This window comes from Sinohyriopsis cumingii, chromosome 17 (genome assembly GCF_028554795.1).
Source record: "Sinohyriopsis cumingii isolate HCF-2022 chromosome 17, ASM2855479v2, whole genome shotgun sequence".
Classification (NCBI taxonomy): Eukaryota; Metazoa; Mollusca; class Bivalvia; order Unionida; family Unionidae; genus Sinohyriopsis; species Sinohyriopsis cumingii.
The window spans coordinates 101,918,827-101,939,175 of NC_142977.1; the positions used below are offsets into that span (position 1 = coordinate 101,918,827).

Below are 20,349 nucleotides of genomic sequence, written 5' to 3' on the forward strand. Positions count from 1 at the left end.
CTCTCTCTCTCCACACACACACACATGAGAAGGGCACTTTTGTACCACTGTTGACTGTGGTATTTCTGAACATACTGCATTATGTACCACAGCATACCACAATTATATTAGGGACCAATAATTTAACTTTCTGCGTGCAGGGGACTGACACATTTTTAATAAAAAATTCCATCCATCAATAGCTGAAATAATATCTTAGCAATATAACAGCATATTATACCCATTACATTATTTGAATTAAAATAATTATCTTGCAGTAAAATAAAATAAAATATCCCAGTTCAAAAGAAAATTGCATGCCTTCCCCATTACCTAACAGTAGATGAATCTTGTATGTGCATGTTAATAGCTGTATAAGTTGTCATATAACAACTGTGACTAAAGTGGGATCATTAACCTTGCATTTTAGTTGACACCCCATGAAAGACATTGTGCTGATATTATATTGTTGATAAAAAATAGAAGTGTTGACAATGAAATCAACAAATTACTAGCTGTACTGTTTATATAATCCAAGCAAGATGTTTATCAGAGGGGGCAAGTAAACATCCAGAAAATGTAAAACACACTTCCTCAACAAACATGGGAGTATTTAGTGGACTTCAGAAATTCTTTTTTTATAAACCTGAAATTCCAAATGTTGTACTTGGCTTGAATATCTATTAACAACATCTCAAATGGCCATTTTTATGCATCCATCACTTACATAAACTACTGATGTATCGGTACAGTGCAAGCATACTGTGGTACATAGCACCAAAAAATCACTACAATAAACCGGAGTACCATTAATACTGCACACCTCTAAACATATAAAGATGTGTGTGTGTTTTCATATTAAATTTCACAAATGCATATACATATAAATTGCTGTTGTGGGTTTAATGCCATTTTTCCACAGATGGATGGATGGATGGATGGATATATGGATCTGTGTATCTATCTATACATGCATGTATATAATGGGTTTAATGGCACTTCAGCACACTCATGACTATACAGTGCCCCCAAATGACATACAAAACAATGGTAAAAGCAAAAAGGGGTAAAGACCTTAAAATAGAAAGTAAAAGGCTTGATACAAATGGCATTCTAATAAAAAGCTGGAACAAACTATGTATTCAAGTGCAAAATGGTTGCCTCTATTAGTTGTCTTTAACAACAAACAGGAAGGGTCATCAGGTCATTCTACATCCCTGAGGTCACATGGGTCATGAAGCATCAAGATCTATAGTAGTAAAAAGTAAATTGTGATTATCCTAATGTGGGCTCCCCACTGCATGAAAAGCTAAGTGAAATTGCCAGTATACCGGTCTACCGTGGTATTTTTTTTTCTGGTGGTACATACCACGGTACTATTTCTCTGTACCAGTAGGTTGGTAGTTTCTGTCAGTAAGGAATGTATGGAAATTTCCATGGAATCTTTTTGTGACCTTAATGATATTAACAGCATGTTTTTATTAATCAAGAGAAAATAGTTCCAAAAGTTTTTTCTTTTACAAAATGGTTCTAATTAACTGTGTCAAATATAATTATATTTATGATCGTTTTATCACATCTTTGACATCTGTCACATATGCGAATGCAATGACCAAATGAATTGTAAAACAGATTTAGGCAAAACCCAACTTTCTGAAAAATTTGGGATTTAAAAATAAGAAGAAGAAAACAAAAAACGTGAAATGTTTTCGATGTTTACTAGTGTTTGTGAATTTGTTAAGTATATGTATTCCTTTGTAAGACTGCAAATTATCATACAATTTTCAGCAATGCACTTGTTTTCTATTTGAACTAAACAAAATTTCTCAAGTCCACTAAATATTTTCTTGTTTGCTGAGTAAGTGTGTTTAATGTTTACTGGACTTTTCTGATAAATATCTTGCCCGGGTGTTGGCATCCCACTCAAAGTTTCCCTGCCTATTAAAACTGTAGGTTTCAGTATCTACACTTCATATTTTTATCAATATGCTCTCCAACGTCAGCACAATGTCACTCACAGCATCAGGACTATATAACTCAGAACTATATAACTCAGAACCATATAACTAGATGTTAAGTTCTAGATTTTACAGATGATATGCTTCAAAGCGCTCTGTCAATGGCAATTTTATAATTCATTTTGATAACCTCTATCCATGTTACGCATTTACCACCAGAACTTTCTTGTATAAGAGGCATTCATTAATGCATAAAATAACAGTTGTTTAAACTTGTATAAATAACTTACCATGTATACTTACTTAAAAGTTGAGCCCAACTGCCAACAACATTGACCCTGATCTGCCAACACATTAAGCGATAGCAGAGCTGAGTCTGTGCAGCCTGCAGTAGGACAAGATTAATGAGTACATGTGGTAAATCATAAATCTGTCTTCCAGGATTGAAAATTTCGGAACATGCTGAAGCTATATTTATCATCTCATAGTTGATAATAAAGCAATATCTTACTAAGAGGGTTCACTAAGTACTGATAGAAACTGAAAAACCTAAATCCACAAGTCAGATAAATGAATGTTCCCAAAGCATATTTCATCTTATATCAAATTTAATAAAGGTATCAGTTTATTTAGTGCATTTTAATGCATTTTATGCAACATAATTTTATAACTGTCACTAACAATATGAAATCTTGAGCACTTATCTTGAATGTGTCTTTGAAAAAAACAATAATATACAGTAAAAAGCTGTTTACCATAGACAACTGCCATGTGGACCACTTAAAATAAGGCGAACATAAAAAATTAATGTCACAAATAAAGTATGCAAATTTTTTAAAACCATTTGCATGTCAAACTAATAGAATAATAAAACTGTACATTCTAATACTCTAGTATCATTCAGTTTTTATTTTTGAAAACTATGTTGCTATACTGAGAAAAAAATCTCCCTCTCCTCTTCCCTTGCAGATGTTTACTGTACAGACATTGAAAACCTCTAGACAAGTGGTTCCCAACCTTAGGTCAAGACTTAAATCAGGGTTGCAGGGAGTTCTATCAGTAAATTTTCATTAAAACAGTGCACACTGTAATACCTAAGTATCATTAAGTACTGTAAATTGTTAAACCCGTGTTTCACCATGTTTCATTAAATACTTTACATTGTGATACTTGAGTATCACTGGATCCATTTCATAAGATTATCTTGCACCCAACCCATCTCCAGACAATGACCATTTCCATTTCATAAGATTATCTTGCACCCATCCCATCTCCAGACAATGACCATTTCCATTTCATAAGATTATCTTGCACCCATCCCATCTCCAGACAATGACCATTTCCATTACATATAATTCTCTCACACCCCACCCCATCCTAGACAATGATCAGGTTCATTACATATAATTCTCTCACACCCCACCCCATCTCCAGACAATGACCATTTCCATTACATATAATTCTCTCACACCCCACCCTATCTCCAGACAATGACCATTTCCATTACATATAATTCTCTCACACCCCACCCCATCTCCAGACAATGATCAGGTTCATTACATATAATTCTCTCACACCCCACCCCATCTCCAGACAATGACCATTTCCATTACATATAATTCTCTCACACCCCACCCCATCTCCTGACAATGACCATTTCCATTACATATAATTCTCTCACACCCCACCCCATCTCCAGGCAATGACCAGGTTCATTACATATAATTCTCTCACACCCCACCCCTTCTCCAGATAATGACCAGTTCCATTACATATGATTCTCTTGCAACCTACCCCATCTTCAGACAATGACCATATTCATTACATATAATTCTCTCACACCCCACCCTATCTCCAGACAATGACCATTTCCATTACATATAATTCTCTCACACCCCACCCCATCTCCAGAGAATGACCATTTCCATTACATACAATTCTCTCACACCCCACCCCATCTCCAGACAATGACCATTTCCATTACATATAATTCTCTCACACCCCACCCCATCTCCAGACAATGACCATTTCCATTACACATAATTCTTTCACACCCCCACCCCATCTCCAGACAATTACCAGGTTCATTACATATAATTCTCTCACACCCCACCCCATCTCCAAACAATGACCATTTCCATTACATATGATTCTCTCGCACCCCACCCCTTCTCCAAACAATGACCATTTCCATTACATATGATTCTCTCACAGCCCACCCCATCTCCAGATAATGACCAGGTCCATTACATATGATTTTCTTGCACCCCACCCCTTCTCCAGACAATGACTATTCCCATTACATATATGATACATCTTCAAGCTGTTACTGCATAATAAGCTTTGTTTATACAACAAACTGAAAATGTCAATCTGATTGAATTTTCCTTTTTTCGTTTAACATCCAAAGGACTGCAGGGGAGGTAGAAAAAGAATAATACCTCCCACTCCTCCTTCCCTAGCAGACAGTTAATATACAGACCAGTGAATGACCCAATTGTCTGCTGGTGGTAAGGTAATGTTTTGGCCTTGGCTTGAGCTTTAAACATGCAAAGCTACTGATGTCAACAACAAAATGAATCTATAAGGATATCTCACATCCTGTACATCTGTATACTGGGGACCATGCATGACATTATAAAATCTATAATGATATCTCACATCTTGTACATCTGTATACTGGGGACCATGCATGACATTATACAATCCGTAATGATATCTCACATCCTGTACATCTGTATACTGGGGACCATGCATGACATTATAAAATCTATAATGATATCTCACATCCTGTACATCTGTATACTGGGGACCATGCATGACATTATAAAATCTATAATGATATCTCACATCTTGTACATCTGTATACTGGGGACCATGCATGACATTATACAATCCGTAATGATATCTCACATCCTGTACATCTGTATACTGGGGACCATGCATGACATTATACAATCTATAATGATATCACACATCCTGTACATCTGCATACTGGGGACCATGCATGACATTATACAATCTATAATGATATCACACATCCTGTACATCTGTATACTGGGGACCATGCATGACATTATACAATCTATAATGATATCACACATCCTGTACATCTGTATACTTGGGACCATGCATGACACTGTATTACTCGTACTTCATGTAAAGCACAACATCAAGCGAGACAAGACATAATCATCAACTGTGAAGAGTACATCATGAACTAGGTGAAGTGTAAACATATGTAATTAATCACACACACTACATTTGTAACTTGAGTAATTTTCATAAAAGCTGTGGCAAAATTGAATCTTTTTATGGCCATGATATAAAACTGCATTTCCATTCAAATTATGGCTTTTGTGGCAGGAACAAAGAAAATGCAATAATATATTTTGCTGACTTTTATTTACAATGAAAATAAAAGATCAGATAATATAACACGTCAAGAAGCTGCAAAAAATTATTAATATGAATCAATTTTCTTAGTAGTGGCCCAAACAATAATAGAAGATACAAGTAGTTTTTTTTTCTTCAAAATACTGGTTGTATGTGTAAATAAGTGGTTGAGAATTTAGTTTACTTTTCATGCTTACTGTCTCTCTGAAAGAAATTCACTGGGTCAATCTTATGCAACGTTATTTTATTCTGATCAGCAAAAACCTTGGGTTTGACAAGGTTTATTTTTTCCACGAGTGCCAGATCTGTTGACAAGTAATATCCTAAATTAAGTGTCAATTATTAGCTAATCTGCTCATAGGTAGAACGTGCAAGTTGAGAATATAAACATGTTGATCATTAACATGGTTTTAAAAGACATGTTTTCATTGGCTGATGAACAAGTACTTTTGCCACTGATTGGTTTTGCTGAAAATTGACACTACTTCCATTTGAAGACAACTATCACCATAAACATTTACAGGTGAAAAATCACCTGTGAAGGAAGATGTTACGTGGATTCATGATACATTTCATGGGAGAAAAAATATACATATATAAACAAAATTACCAACTTTACAACAGAGTGTTTTAAATTTGTTTATTTAGTAGTATTGTTCATACTTTTGAATTTCAAACACATGTCTATGCTCTGTTGACTCCTAATGATCACTAACGGCATATCAAATTCTGAGTGTTTCTTTTTATCAAGAAACAAGAGACCCATGTGAACTTGATATTGCTCACCTATTTAGCTGACATATGTCAGTTTGCAAAGCAAATTCGCATGTATTAAAACTGAAAAGAGGAAATACAAATTTGGAGCACCATCCTTAAAGTATATAAATTACTTGGCATTACAAGGGAGTTCATCCATGCAGTCAGCATTAATGCTTGGGCCTGTCCTTGCTCCCTGCTGTACCACCCATGGAGTCAAAAATTTGGAAACCACTTGGATCCCCACTAAGGGAGCTGTGCTAACTCAGTGGTTAAGGCATTGGACTAGTGACTAGAAGGTTACACAAGCCCAGCCAATTGTATGCAAGATCACCTCATTCATGGATGTCAGCCATAATCAAACCCATCCACAATCTGAATGCTATATACTGGATGCATGGTCACTGCATTAATATGCATGGATGTCACTCATAATCAAACCCATCCACAACCTGAATGCTATAGGCTGGATGCATGGTCACTGCATTAATATGCATGGATGTCACTCATAATCAAACCCATCCACAACCTGAATGCTATAGGCTGGATGCATGGTCACTGTATTAATATGCATGGATGTCACTCATAATCAAACCCATCCACAACCTGAATGCTATAGGCTGGATGCATGGTCACTGCATTAATATGCATGGATGTCACTCATAATCAAACCCATCCACAATCTGAATGCTATATACTGGATGCATGGTCACTGCATTAATATGCATGGATGTCATTCATAATCAAACCCACCCACAACCTGAATGCTATAGGCTGGATGCATGGTCACTGCATTAATAAGCATGGATGTCACTCATAATCAAACCCATCCACAATCTGAATGCTATAGGCTTACATACCAAATCTGACCGTAACGATCAAAGATGAAAACTCGATGGCAGTAGTTCCCAACCTCGGGTCATAACCCAAATTATCATCATGGGGGTGTCCTTAGTAGGGTCCCGAAGGATCATCAAAAAGAATTATATTTTGCATTTTTAAATCGTACCATAAGCCCGTGGGTTAAAAGGTCCTGTTAGTGACCAATTTTAGGTCACAGCACAACAATGTTGGGAACCATTGCTCTAGAGTGTTCCCAACTAACAGTTGAAGGATGGATGGATGACACACAATGGGCAACAGTCACAAGACAATACCAAAAGCTCAATGGCTTTAACCAAGGTAAGCTAATAACAAATTTGGCGATTTGAAAGTTTGAGTCTTCGTCTGTTATCAACAGAATTGAATGTTCTACCACTGAAAGTCACAGAGGGCCAACAGTATAATATGAAATCCATTGATGCCAACCAATATAATGTGCTCAAAGTCAGTGCAGATCACCAGTACAATGTACTGAAAGTCACCAGTATAATGTATTGAAATTCACTGAGGGTCACCCATATAATATATTGAAAGTTGCCATGGGTCACATGCCACTATACTATACAGAAAGTGACTGCAGACCACCACTGCAATGCATTGAAAATCAATGCAGGCCGCAAGTATAAAGTGAAAGTCACTGCGAGCCACTAGTTACAACATATATTCTATGTAGCTGTATGGGGGAGGGGCAAAAAGGTATCTTTACTAAAATCATTAATGTTTCATTGTCAATATTTCATATATAGTTTGTTAATTATGAAAAAGAACAATTCTCACAATAAAATGTCTCTTTAGCAAAATGCTTGAGAATGCCATGTCTGATATCTTTCCCATGGCTTGGATGATGTCAGTTAAAATGCAGTTATGCACCAATGCTATGCTGGTGCCAATCACACTAGCTTTGTGAGCTGATATCTATAAGAAATTCAACTGGACTTTGGTTATTTCCTTGGAGGTTGGGCAGATAACCCATCATATCCAGCACAAAAATATGGACGGAACCATATTTCCTCCTTCTCTGAGTGGTGACCACTCTGGTGGCCTTGTGGTTAGAACGTCTTCCTTGGAAGTGGGAGGTCGTGGGTTTGAACCATTGCCAAGCCATATCAAAGACGTGAAAAAATGGTACAATAAGCTGCCTCGCTTGGTGCTCAGTTTTAAGAGGTTAGTGTTAGGATTGATCAGCCTGGTGTCAGGATAATGCGACTGGGTGGGACATCATGCTACATGTCTGCGGGATGATGCCCCAATGCACAATAAACTGCTACACTGCAGACATCGTAGCGACATGACTGAAAAGTTGTTAAAGCTACAATAAAAAGCCTAATCACAAATACACTCTTTGAGTGGTAAGAACAAGTGAGATTTACCTCTTCTTATGAGCTCAGTTTGTGTCAGGTACCATTTCAGAACCACTGTCCCTTCCTTCTTTGAGTGGTAAGAACAAGTGAGATTTACCTCTTCTTATCAGCTCAGTTTGTGTCAGGTACCATTTCAGAACCACTGTCCCTTCCTTCTTTGAGTGGTAAGTACAAGCGAGATTTACCTCTTCTTATGAGCTCAGTTTGTGTCAGGTACCATTTCAGAACCAATGTCCCTTCCTTCTTTGAGTGGTAAGTACAAGCGAGATTTACCTCTTCTTATGAGCTCAGTTTGTGTCAGGTACCATTTCAGAACCATTGTCCCTTCCTTCTTTGAGTGGTAAGTACAAGCGAGATTTACCTCTTCTTATGAGCTCAGTTTGTGTCAGGTACCATTTCAGAACCAATGTCCCTTCCTTCTTTGAGTGGTAAGTACAAGCGAGATTTACCTCTTCTTATGAGCTCGGTTTGTGTCAGGTACCATTTCAGAACCATTGTCCCTTCCTTCTTTGAGTGGTAAGTACAAGTGAGATTTACCTCTTCTTATGAGCTCAGTTTGTGTCAGGTACCATTTCAGAACCACTGTCCCTTCCTTCTTTGAGTGGTAAGTACAAGCAAGATTTACCTCTTCTTATGAGCTCAGTTTGTGTCAGGTACCATTTCAGAACCATTGTCCCTTCCTTCTTTGAGTGGAAAGTACAAGTGAGATTTACCTCTTCTTATGAGCTCAGTTTGTGTCAGGTACCATTTCAGAACCACTGTCCCTTCCTTCTTTGAGTGGTAAGTACAAGCGAGATTTACCTCTTCTTATAAGCTCAGTTTGTGTCAGGTACCATTTCAGAACCAATGTCCCTTCCTTCTTTGAGTGGTAAGTACAAGTGTGTGATCTTAGCAGCATGGATGCAGATAAGAGTACATCTCTTAAATTAACTAGGGTTTAATTAATGGCATAGAGAGTGAGTGTTGAGCTGCCCCATTAAAAATTCCAGCCACATATGAGACTGACTCCTTGATTTGGATGAGGTCAAGACCACATTTATGCTCAGCTTGCTAAAATGACCTGATGGAGTCAAATGCTACAAAAACTGTGAGCCAGTTATTGTTTTGAAAAGGGTTTCCAGTTCCTGTCCATGGATAAAGAGGTAAAGTCTGATATTCTCAGGCCCATAATATCCTGTCAACAGCTGGGACTTCAAGTGTAAAAAGACCTTCTCTTTGTGACATGCTGGATTAAAGGTTCATGGGAGTCATCGTTGTAAAAAGAAAGACTTGTTGACACTTGAGTCATGAAATTGCTTTTCCAAAACAGAATAAAAGGCTAGCAACCTGTCTGTACAGGTTGTTTTGAAAACTTCTGGTATTTGTTTAATTAGGCCAACTAAAGGATAGATCTTCACACAACAAAGGATTGAAGATGGTGCTTGTGAGAATGTCCTTTGACTTGCAAGAGTGGGGTTGAAAGGAAGCCTGTGATGGTAGTGACAATTGAATTGGTGAAGCTGGGTGTAAGAAATGATTAATAAAGCTGAAAATCTGTCCATGCTGTGACATCGTGATCTCTTGGCATTCACTTGAGTATAGCCAAAAAGGTGTGAGAAAAGTACGAGGTTTTCAGGAACAGGGCGTCACAGAATCGAGTTACAATGGATATGGAATTAGTGATAGACCTGCCAGGTGCTGGGCCACAATCTTATATGGGTCTGGTAATAAGCACTGTTGTAGAAAGGTTCACCAAAAATCTGTGGGTACTATTGCTTGGCGTCCATAACAAGAGTTAGAGCCGGAAAAGGCATGACCGGATACTGGACCAGGAATGGGTACACTGGTCACCATGCAGTTTTGGTCACAGATGGCATAGGCTGAGGCTGTACAGGTGATGGACACATGGTCAAAGGTAAGCTGACTTTTGATATTCCAGTCTGATTATCAGTCAGTATCAAGGTCTACTGTGAGATAATGCAATGTACAGGGATGCCTTACATGGGCTACCATGCAAGTCTGTTACAGACTGGGTCCAAGGCATTATCCATGTCTTGAAGCTGGGACTGGGCATACCAGCAGAAATCATGCCATGCTGTCCCAGAAATCAAAGGCATTAATCTAACCTGTGTCAGAACTGGATGTCTGGTGCTGAAGTCCAATACTAGCTATCCCTGGAAAGATCAATGCAGCCACGGCCAGGATGTGCCCATGCTGATGGAACATCTACTAAAGGACCAGATGTCCAACATACCATGTCAATACTGGTCCAGTAGGCAGTGCCAAGATGATACGTTCTATATGCAGCAATGAGGTTGACACAAGGACTGGCAATGTGTGAGAAGTTCATGATAGCTGATATTGGCAAATTCTGTTTTAAATGAGCTAGCTTTGAGCCTTCAGGGATTGAGTCAAAAGGAAATTGTCAACAGAGGTTACAAAACTGATGGTGTCTGCATACTTGATCATCAGTTTCACAGCAGTCTCATCTCTCTCTTTGGTAGTAATGGTTGTATATACATCACCAGACACGATGCAGGTATAGCCTGCATTGCAACTGATATAATTTATAAAAAGGCTGAAGAAATAATTTTACTTCCCACACCTAATCCTTCCCACTGCATTGATATCTGTAAATAAAGACAGCAGAACAAAGTCATACACAGGTGAAATCAATCAAGTGAAATGTTCAACTTCCTGTGAAGGGGATGCTTTTAGTCACAACAAATACTAAAGGAAGTTACAGAAATGATTGTAACATGCTTTAATAGATAAACTGCTTTAAAGAGTTCCAAAAACAAAGTCAACTTCCACAGTGAACTTAAATACTTACCATGGAGCAGGTACTAATGAAGGTACCAACCTACCTATCATAAGACTTAAGTAAAAATAATCAAGTACAAAATATTTATCTATGAAGAACAAAGGGCAAAAATTGACAGAAAAATGGCATGAATACACTACTTTGAGGCGAGAAAATGCCAAAAAACCACACATCTGATGAAAAGGCACAAGTGAATTAGGTATTTATAAGACCTTGATAAAATTTTATAAGGCCTTGATAAAATGCATGGTTCCAAGTATGGTTGAAAGTAGTTACTGACATGAAAATAGTCACTGATGACTGATTATATCTGGAAAAAAAAATCACTTATTTCAAGGAAGACTACTCTAGTCTTACTTCAACCTTGGTAAGCAAACAATCTTGCAGCACTTCTGCTGCTAAAACTATAACAGCGTATACATTATGACTTGGAGGACTGGATTTGGGAGGTAGTATATACGATCCTAATGTATTATGATTAGGAGGACTGGATGTGGGAGGTAGTGTATACACGTCTAATGGAGGGAGTTTACACACTCCTAATGTATTATGATTAGAAGGACTGGATGTGGGAGGTAGTGTATACACGTCTAATAGAGGGAGTTTACACACTCCTAATGTATTATGATTAGGAGGACTGGATGTGGGAGGTAGTGTATACACGTCTAATGGAGGGAGTTTACACACTCCTAATGTATTATGATTAGGAGGACTGGATGTGGGAGGTAGTGTATACACATCTAATGGAGGGAGTATACACACTCCTAATGTATTATGATTAGGAGGACTGGATGTGGGAGGTAGTGTATACACGTCTAATGGAGGGAGTTTACACACTCCTAATGTATTATGATTGGATAAGGTATCTGAAGAAGAAACAAACATGAATCATAAAAAAGTATATTGCATGTGCCATGACAATACATACCAATTCTTATCTGTCTCTCTTGATCGATCAAAAGAAAGAGAGAGAGACTGATTGGTTCAATGATTTTCATCAGCACTTTCAACACACTACTGGCTATATCATGTCAAAGAAACAAGAAATAGGTGTCATTCCCAGGTTGTACCATGCTGGCCTGAGTGGGGATCAAACCAGTGACTCTTAGATTACTAGTCCATTGTTTTACTAACAGAGACAGACAGACAAAAAAAGTGAGCTTTTCTTTTGTTTTGAACAATATGCTTCAATCAGTAATCAGGATTTTACAATCTAGCTCTACCTTACCACCTGAAAGAAAATGTGTGTTCTTGTTTTAAATGAAAAAGTTATTAATGAAAATGAAAACCAGCTTTGTGGATTAATTACAAATATCATCTATGGCTTTTAAGTTTTATAATTATTGTTCAATCAGATCCATGAAGTATGCTTTCACATAATTACATTTAGAAAATAATTTCCATACTTTTGAATCAATTCTGAATTACCTGCTTTTTAATATGAATAACATTCTGGAAATTTTTGTTCATGAATACTGAGAGCAACAGCATACAGCCAATTATCCATCCTATCACATCTGTATGAAAGATAATCTAGCACAGTTACCATATATACGTGTTTATAAGTTGAATCCAACTGCAAACTGAACAGACTGAGCTGTGCCATCACATAATGTTACTCAGTTACAAGTGATCAGCAGAATAAACAACATGGACCCTGATGTGCTGGCACATTATGTGAAGACAGATCATGGTCCCTGTTGTCTGCTTTTGAACTAGACACATAAGCCAGTGTATACAGCACGTACTTGTGCAAACTTTGCAATTATAATGATTTCACTTTGCTATGCACAGGATGCTTACACTGATGATGCTTGAGAAAAAAAAATGGAATAAGCAAAATGTTATCAACTTCTGTAATTAAATTTTATCAATCTCTGATTTTAGTGGTGAGAAGAAAAGCCAAACTCATCGGTTAAACTATTTCCCTGAAAATTCATACTTCTCTCCAACTGATCTTGGATCATCAATTTTATCAACAACTCTGACCTACCTCAGTGGATTTGCCTAGACGAAGATGATGTCCAAATATCAGGGTGACAGAGATGGTCTTCACTGCAGGTGGAGGTAAATTATTCTCTTGAATAGGCTGAGAAAAAAGGACAAAAATAAAGTAGTCTTATTTTTATATTGGCCCTTCAACATAGGCCAGCCTAAATGAGAAGCTTCTGTTTTGATCCTATCATGAACAAAGGCAGTGCACTTTTACCATTCTGCCCCCTTCACCAGAGGACACCTCTCCTATAAAGCCATCCTTGTCACTGCTGAAGGGGTGCCCTCATACAACTGGGATCAATACAGTATCTTGCAGAGGTGCACAGTATTACCAGTATACTGGTTTACCACAGTATTTTTATCCAGTGGTATGTACCACAGCACTTTTTCACTGTACCAGTACTTCAACCTTTATGTCTGTAAATGTATATACAAAAATTCCTAAGAAATCTAGTTATGAATTAAGTAATTTTAACATGTTATCATTTTATATGACAGAATAATTTTAAAATATAAATTGTTCTATTTTATCAAATTTAATTTTGAAAATTACAAATTTAATTATATTTATGATCTTTTATCCCATTCTAGTTACATATTTTAGATGCCACCCAATTAACATAGCATTCATCAACTATAAGGCACTGACCATTTAATTTGAGGGGGAGTGAAGCCTGTGGTTTTTTTTACCCGACACATTTTATATTCTTTTATCTCATGACAGGTAATTTTATTTCAAAACCTATAATTTATATAATACGGTGTTAATTTGTTATAAATAAGATCAAGGTATTACTCCAGCTATTGACAGAAATTTAAAAAAAACAACAGGTTAGGACACTGCCCCAGAAGATTAAATTGCTGGTACTTAACATAGTGTAGGTATACCATGGTACATATCATGGCACATTCAGAAATACCACAGTAGACACATTTTCTTCAGACCTAGTTTTTGTATCTTGCATGCAAACATTATATCATAATCTGGCCTTTCACCTTGTGGTTTACAGCATGGGATGGATTAATGGTTTTAAGGAAGAATATTGTTTTACTGGCCAGTATTTCTATAAGATCAACTCAAATGAGTTTTCAATTTTTAAAAAAGAAGCCCCCATAAAGATACTAATGCTCACTGTCCAAAAAGAATTTCCAAGAATTCAGGGTAATACTATATCTTCTTTTTAACTACTGAGTATTTAACTATCTCTGATATTCCTGAGTGATCAGATTTTCAAATTAGTAACTGTGGTGGCAATCAGTATGTAAGATCATCACCATTCTCTGTTAGGACAAACTAGATACCATTTGCAGATTTGTGGTGAAAACCTCATGTCAATATGACCATCCATTCAGGGGAATTAGTGACAACAATACTTTCAATATGTTCATTGTGGCAGTCATACTGAATTTCTGTAAGGCATCATTTTCATTTAGGATCAACCTGATATCATAAGAAATTTGTTAGTGAAAACGCTAAGTTGAGATGACCATCAATTCTGGAAGAATAGCTGTAACAAGATTTTCAAGATGGCCACCATATACTGTAGGTCTAATTGGCATCATTTTCATTTAAGACCAACCAGATACCATAAGAAGTCTTTCGTTGCAAACCACGTATCAATATTACTTTCCAATTAGGTGGAGTTGCGACAAGATGATTTTCAAGATGGCTGCGATGGTGGACATATCTGAGGTCAGATCAGCATTGTTTTCATTTACTGTCCATATCTCTTTCCATTTTGAAGTAGGTGGCAACCATATTAGAGTTCAGATAGGGAATATTTTAATTTAGGACCAGCAAGTAAGTGTATGTGTGTGTGTGTGTGCATGTGTGTGTGTGCATGTGTGTTTGTGTGCATGTGTGTGTGTATATGTGTGCATGAGAGAGAGAGAGAGAGAGAAAGAGAGAGAGAGAGAAAGAGAGAGAGAGAAATTTAGATTTTTTATGAAGCTTAAAAAAAAATTAAGTCATATCACAATGTCTCCAGTGTGGTAGTTTACAGTCATGTCTAGCACTGGGTCAAAACACTGACATGGAGTTGTCACCACAAACTGGGCAAGTAATATGTCAGACTATTTTACACAGAATTATGTGAAAATTAAACTTAGTTACATAAAAAGTCCAAACCAAACAAAGCTTTGATCTTTAAACTCCTTTAAAAGTTATTATGGGAAAATGAAAATTACTTATGCACTTACACAAGTTAAACAAGGGCAATAACTCTGATATTTTTACACAAATAATTTCATCCAGGTCTATTCAATATAAACCCTTATGCGAAATTTAGTTCCAATCATATCAATTCATGATGTCTATAACTCAAATTTGACATAGAAATGACCCAAAAAATCAAACTAAACCAAGTTTTTTGTTTTAATACAAAGAACCACATTCATTTTGGTTTCAATTCATGAAGTTAAGCAAAGTTTCTGACCAAAAATGTAATTCATGATTAAAGGGCAAATTTCTAAGTCATACAAGGTCTATAACTCATTAAAAGTTAGACAGGAATAGGTAAAAATATAACTTTACTTACAATTTCTTAATATAAAGCTTCACACAATTTAATCTCAACTCATAAAGTCCTTTGAAAATTACTGAGTAGAACAAAACCTCATTACAGAAGATACTGAATAAGACATAATGAAATACAATGGGTAGCATAAAAACATTAGAGTAAAGAAAACATCTGATCAATGAAAATTTACCTTAAGTGGTGGAAAATTTTGCAGTCTGAAGTTGTGAGCTTTTAACAGTTCTATTTCAGTCTGAAAATAATAAAAGATTCAATCAATTAAATAATTAATAAAAATTCAAATAATTTTTATCAAAACAGAATAATAAGTACATAAGATCTTGATATAGATTTATGGTAATTAATAATTTATCTCCTTTAATTTTATGTACATTACACATCTATGGTATACATAAAAGCACATATCCTGGTATAAGGCATGTTTCTTATGTGTACAGCACATTCAGACAACTGACTACAAGTAATTTTAAACTAATTATAACTGTTGGATTAACCTTCTCAACAATGACAAGTTGCTAACACTACAATTGTGTGACTTCTCAAGGCACTTAACTCCTGCAAGCCATGGTAACTCAGCTGGTAAGGCACTGGACTCATAAACTAAGGGTCAAGGTTCAAAACCTTCCCAGATCAAATGTCTTGGCAGAGCTCCCACTAACAGATCAATATCAGGAGTCAAATGAGTCACATCCATGAGTCACTTTCCGATTTTTAGGAGTCAATACTGATGATTTTTCTACTATGTGTGTCAAAATAACACTGTACCATTTTACATCAGACACAACTGTCAAGGATGTGGACTTGCATTTGTCAGTGCATAATGCATTGCCACTGGTCCATGCAATTCACTTTGAATAATGAGAATGAAAAAGAAAGGAAAGATCTTGGTCTGCAAGTTCATTATGTACTATTGTCTATGTTATTTGCAATACCATGAGCTTACTACACTATGGGAATATCATATCAAGACACATCTTTCTCCAATACTTAATGGGCCCTTGGTGGATAAGTGGTCTATGCACTCACTTAACATATCACTCATATCTCACTTCTGTCCGCTTGGGTTTGAGTCTGGCTCAGTCAATGTGGGAATGTCAGAAAGCTTGCCAGAAGCTTCCCATAGGTCAGTGGTTCTTCCTGAGTTCTTACTCCACCAAATACACTGGCAACCATGTAAACAGCCTGTTATGTGCTGAAAAATAGTATTATATTATACACAAGATTGGTCACATGACAAGTTTCACAGCTACTTGTTTGGTATGTGACTCTGATGTTTGTCACCATACTGTACCTGTAAATCCAAAGTATGTCCAACAGAGCTTATCCCCATTTTCTTCAGGTCATCTTGTTTCAACATCAGCAACCTTTTCCCATTGATATGATTGGCCAGAAACAAATCCGCATACTGGGCCAAATCTGTTGTATGACCTGTAATTGTAAAATTACAAGATAAATTTAAATTTTCAAAGATCTTCATTTTACAATATCTGATGCCAAGTCCTTTCAAAAGCAAAAGTGAAAAAATGTTTTCTAATTTAAGGAGGTAAAATAGTGGTGGCATCTTGTCAGTCTTAAGATTATTAAACTTCTATTGCTTGTTAATGCAGCTGATTGACTAGACTAGTTGTTGTTTTTGTTCTAGCGTTTCTCAGCACAAGACAGGATATACAAGGCAGCAATTATAACTAGCAGAGGAAGAACCCAGGAAAATTCCCATAAGAACCACCAATCCATGGGAAGCTACTGACAAGTTTTCTCACATACCCACATTGGCCAAGGACTAGATTTGCATCTGTAAAACACTTAAGCTCAAATTGTTAGTGAACTTTAAGACTGCATCTTAAGATTACTGAAACTCCTGTTTCTTGCTGCATACAAACTTGCACGATAGATTTCATTTGCCTACTTCAATCATGTTAACAAGGATTTTGTCAAAAAAGTGTAAGCTCTTATGTTATGTATTTTGGCTCAAATAAACAGTAACAAAAGAAAGAGTGAAAACAACAAGCTTTGAAAAATTTAACAAATAATTTATTTCCCTGGAAAAGTAATGTAAAAATGAAAAAATATGAAGTTACGGTTTTAAGAATCAAATCCAAAAAGAATCCAAGAATAATCCACGAATAAAATTTTAGAAGTCCTAATAATAAAATGTTCTAATGAATTCAAGTTCGAGTCCAGACAAAGAATCCATGATGGAAGGCAATTACGTATGCTGTATCCTGTACAGTGCTGTTGTCTACAGTTCCTTGTAGAAACACAAGAAATAACAGTTTGGTTTTGGAAATCCAAATAAAATTTTAAAGAAATGTCTTTGTTCAAGAATTCTGTATGAGCACTCAAATATTTCCAGAGAAATGAATTAATCTTTTAAAATCCAAATAATCTGAAGAAAAATTAACATATAACTCGAAAACTGCCCACAACAGAAGAAAACGACTCGACATCAAGTGTTTTAAGCCCAAACTAAGATTATTTCTCTAAAACAATGGTTATACAGTAATTTTGAGATGCAGAATAGATATCTGTATGAGGGTCACATGATCATGTTTACATCACATACTTTCAACATGGACCTGACAAAAACCAATCATTTTACTCTAAGAATAAAATTAAAAAAACTTGTTTACTTCACAAAAACTATTTACAAGTCTAGGGTCACATATCCAATATAGCCTTGATCTCACTCTTATTATTCCCACAATAAAAATAAATTTAAAAAAAGAACTTGATCATGTGGCTGTTACTAATTTTGAATTAAGGTCAGGAACTAGGTCAGCCTTAGGTGTTTACAACTGAAAAGTATCGAGTTCCTAGTAAACAAAACTACATTATTTTGACATATAATAAATTAAAATTAAAAAGATTTTAAAACTTACAAACAATTAAATTAAATTAAATCAAATATACGTAACAAAGCAAAAACATATTGTTGCAGTAGCCAAAAATGTCATCAACATATCAATACAAATATGCCTACAAAGTTTCATTTGTCCACCTCAAGTGTTTTTTGCTTAAACTTGTTCACATTTTCATATGCAAACATGCAGTCCTACAAAATAAAACAAGATAAATATGTAAAATGTTTTCAAAATGGTATATATATATATATATATATATATATATATATATATATATATATATATATATATATATATATATATATATATATATATATATATATATAACATACCTCTCATTGTGCTATTCAGATAATAACTTGGCAATGTCAAAATTACACACGGGAGTTCAATAAAATTTATTGATTTTTATAAAACCTATTCCCCACTGAATCAATAATATAGTATTCTATGATGGAAAAATAGTTCCGACTAATTAATTTTACCTTCCATTTCTTGTTCAAAAGAAGATTTTGGACAAATTTGACCAAGTGTTATAACTATGAATCTTTCTGATTGAAACCACAAAATGTATCTGTAATTCCACTACAAACAGGTACATACAGGAGTTTCCTATACCAAGGAATTCTAAGCATCCGGGCACCAAGTTTCAATAATTTTACTTGTAGTCTGTCCTTGAACCTTCCTTCAAGTAGTATCATGATTAATCATATACCTGGACACTTCATCACTTTAGTACCTGGTCTGCTATCACTAATTTCTAGGTAAAACATCATATGGTATAGCTCTGCACCTGTGTTCAAAGACAGGTTTATTGAACTTAGCTGTACAGGCCATCCTAATGCCTTTCTACAGGCACTTGTGTGAATAGATTTTAAATATATATTGATGCTCCATCACCCTCATCAGGTTGTCTGCAAGCACTACTGCACAGTCATAAATGTGACACTTCATTGATTTTACCTGTATAGACCATTACTGGGCTTTTTCCTACCATTAAAATTGTCTCATAATGGATACAGTCACACCTACTTTGTAAATATCTAAAAATGGTGCTTCAGTTCCTGTTTTATGTTCAGGTCTTTTGTGTGTAATGTAGAAACTTGTTCTGACTTTAAGTCAAAAAGAGCAATAAATCATAAAACATTCACAGCAGCACAAAAGATTTATTAATATTTGCACCTTTAAATGATGCTGACAATATTATTTACTGAGTTTCACTGCTACTAAGAAAAAAAACTACAAGACAAGTTGCATTCACAAGATTTTGTATTACACTTCATTCACCAGGAGTCGTCCTTGGATGTGGGAGGGTTGCTGGTTCCAAACCTCTGCCAAGTCATAACAAAGATTTATAAAAATGATACTAACAGCTGCCTCGCTTGGCACTCAGCATTAAGAGGTTAGTGTTAGGACTGGTTGGCCTGGTGTCAGGATAATGTGTCTGGGTAGAACAACATGCTACATGTCTGCAGCATTATCCCCAGTGCTAGACATCACTTGAAACTGCCACACTGCAGATATTGTAGCAATATGACTAACAAAATTTTAAAGCAATGTTAAAAATCCAATTGCACACACACATGCTCATTCAGCAGGAGAACAAAGAGGGCTATATCTCTAACAAAAATTGGTCTGGGAACAGAGAGATTTGTTGATATGCACATCTTCAGGTCACAACAATAATTTTAACAATTATGGCAATCAATTAAAAACTCAGCGACTAGTTGCATTAACAAGTCTGTCTTGTATACTTCATTACATTACAAGAAAAAAAGGCCAATAACTCTTTAAAAACAATTGCATAAACAAGGTGGTTTG

At 35.9% G+C, this 20,349-nt stretch overlaps 1 protein-coding gene across 1 annotated transcript in view; it reads right to left on the reverse strand.

Moving 5' to 3' along the window:
- LOC149779565 (mitogen-activated protein kinase kinase kinase 20-like) overlaps positions 1–20,349 on the reverse strand; it is a 147,856-nt gene that overhangs the window by 62,132 nt on the left and 65,375 nt on the right. The window contains exons 15-17 of the mRNA XM_089940289.1: positions 16,959–17,095; positions 15,840–15,899; positions 13,129–13,224 (exon numbers count right to left, since the gene is read on the reverse strand). Coding sequence (XP_089796415.1) covers positions 13,129–13,224; positions 15,840–15,899; positions 16,959–17,095 — 293 coding nt within the window. The remainder of the gene's footprint in view (positions 1–13,128; positions 13,225–15,839; positions 15,900–16,958; positions 17,096–20,349) is intronic.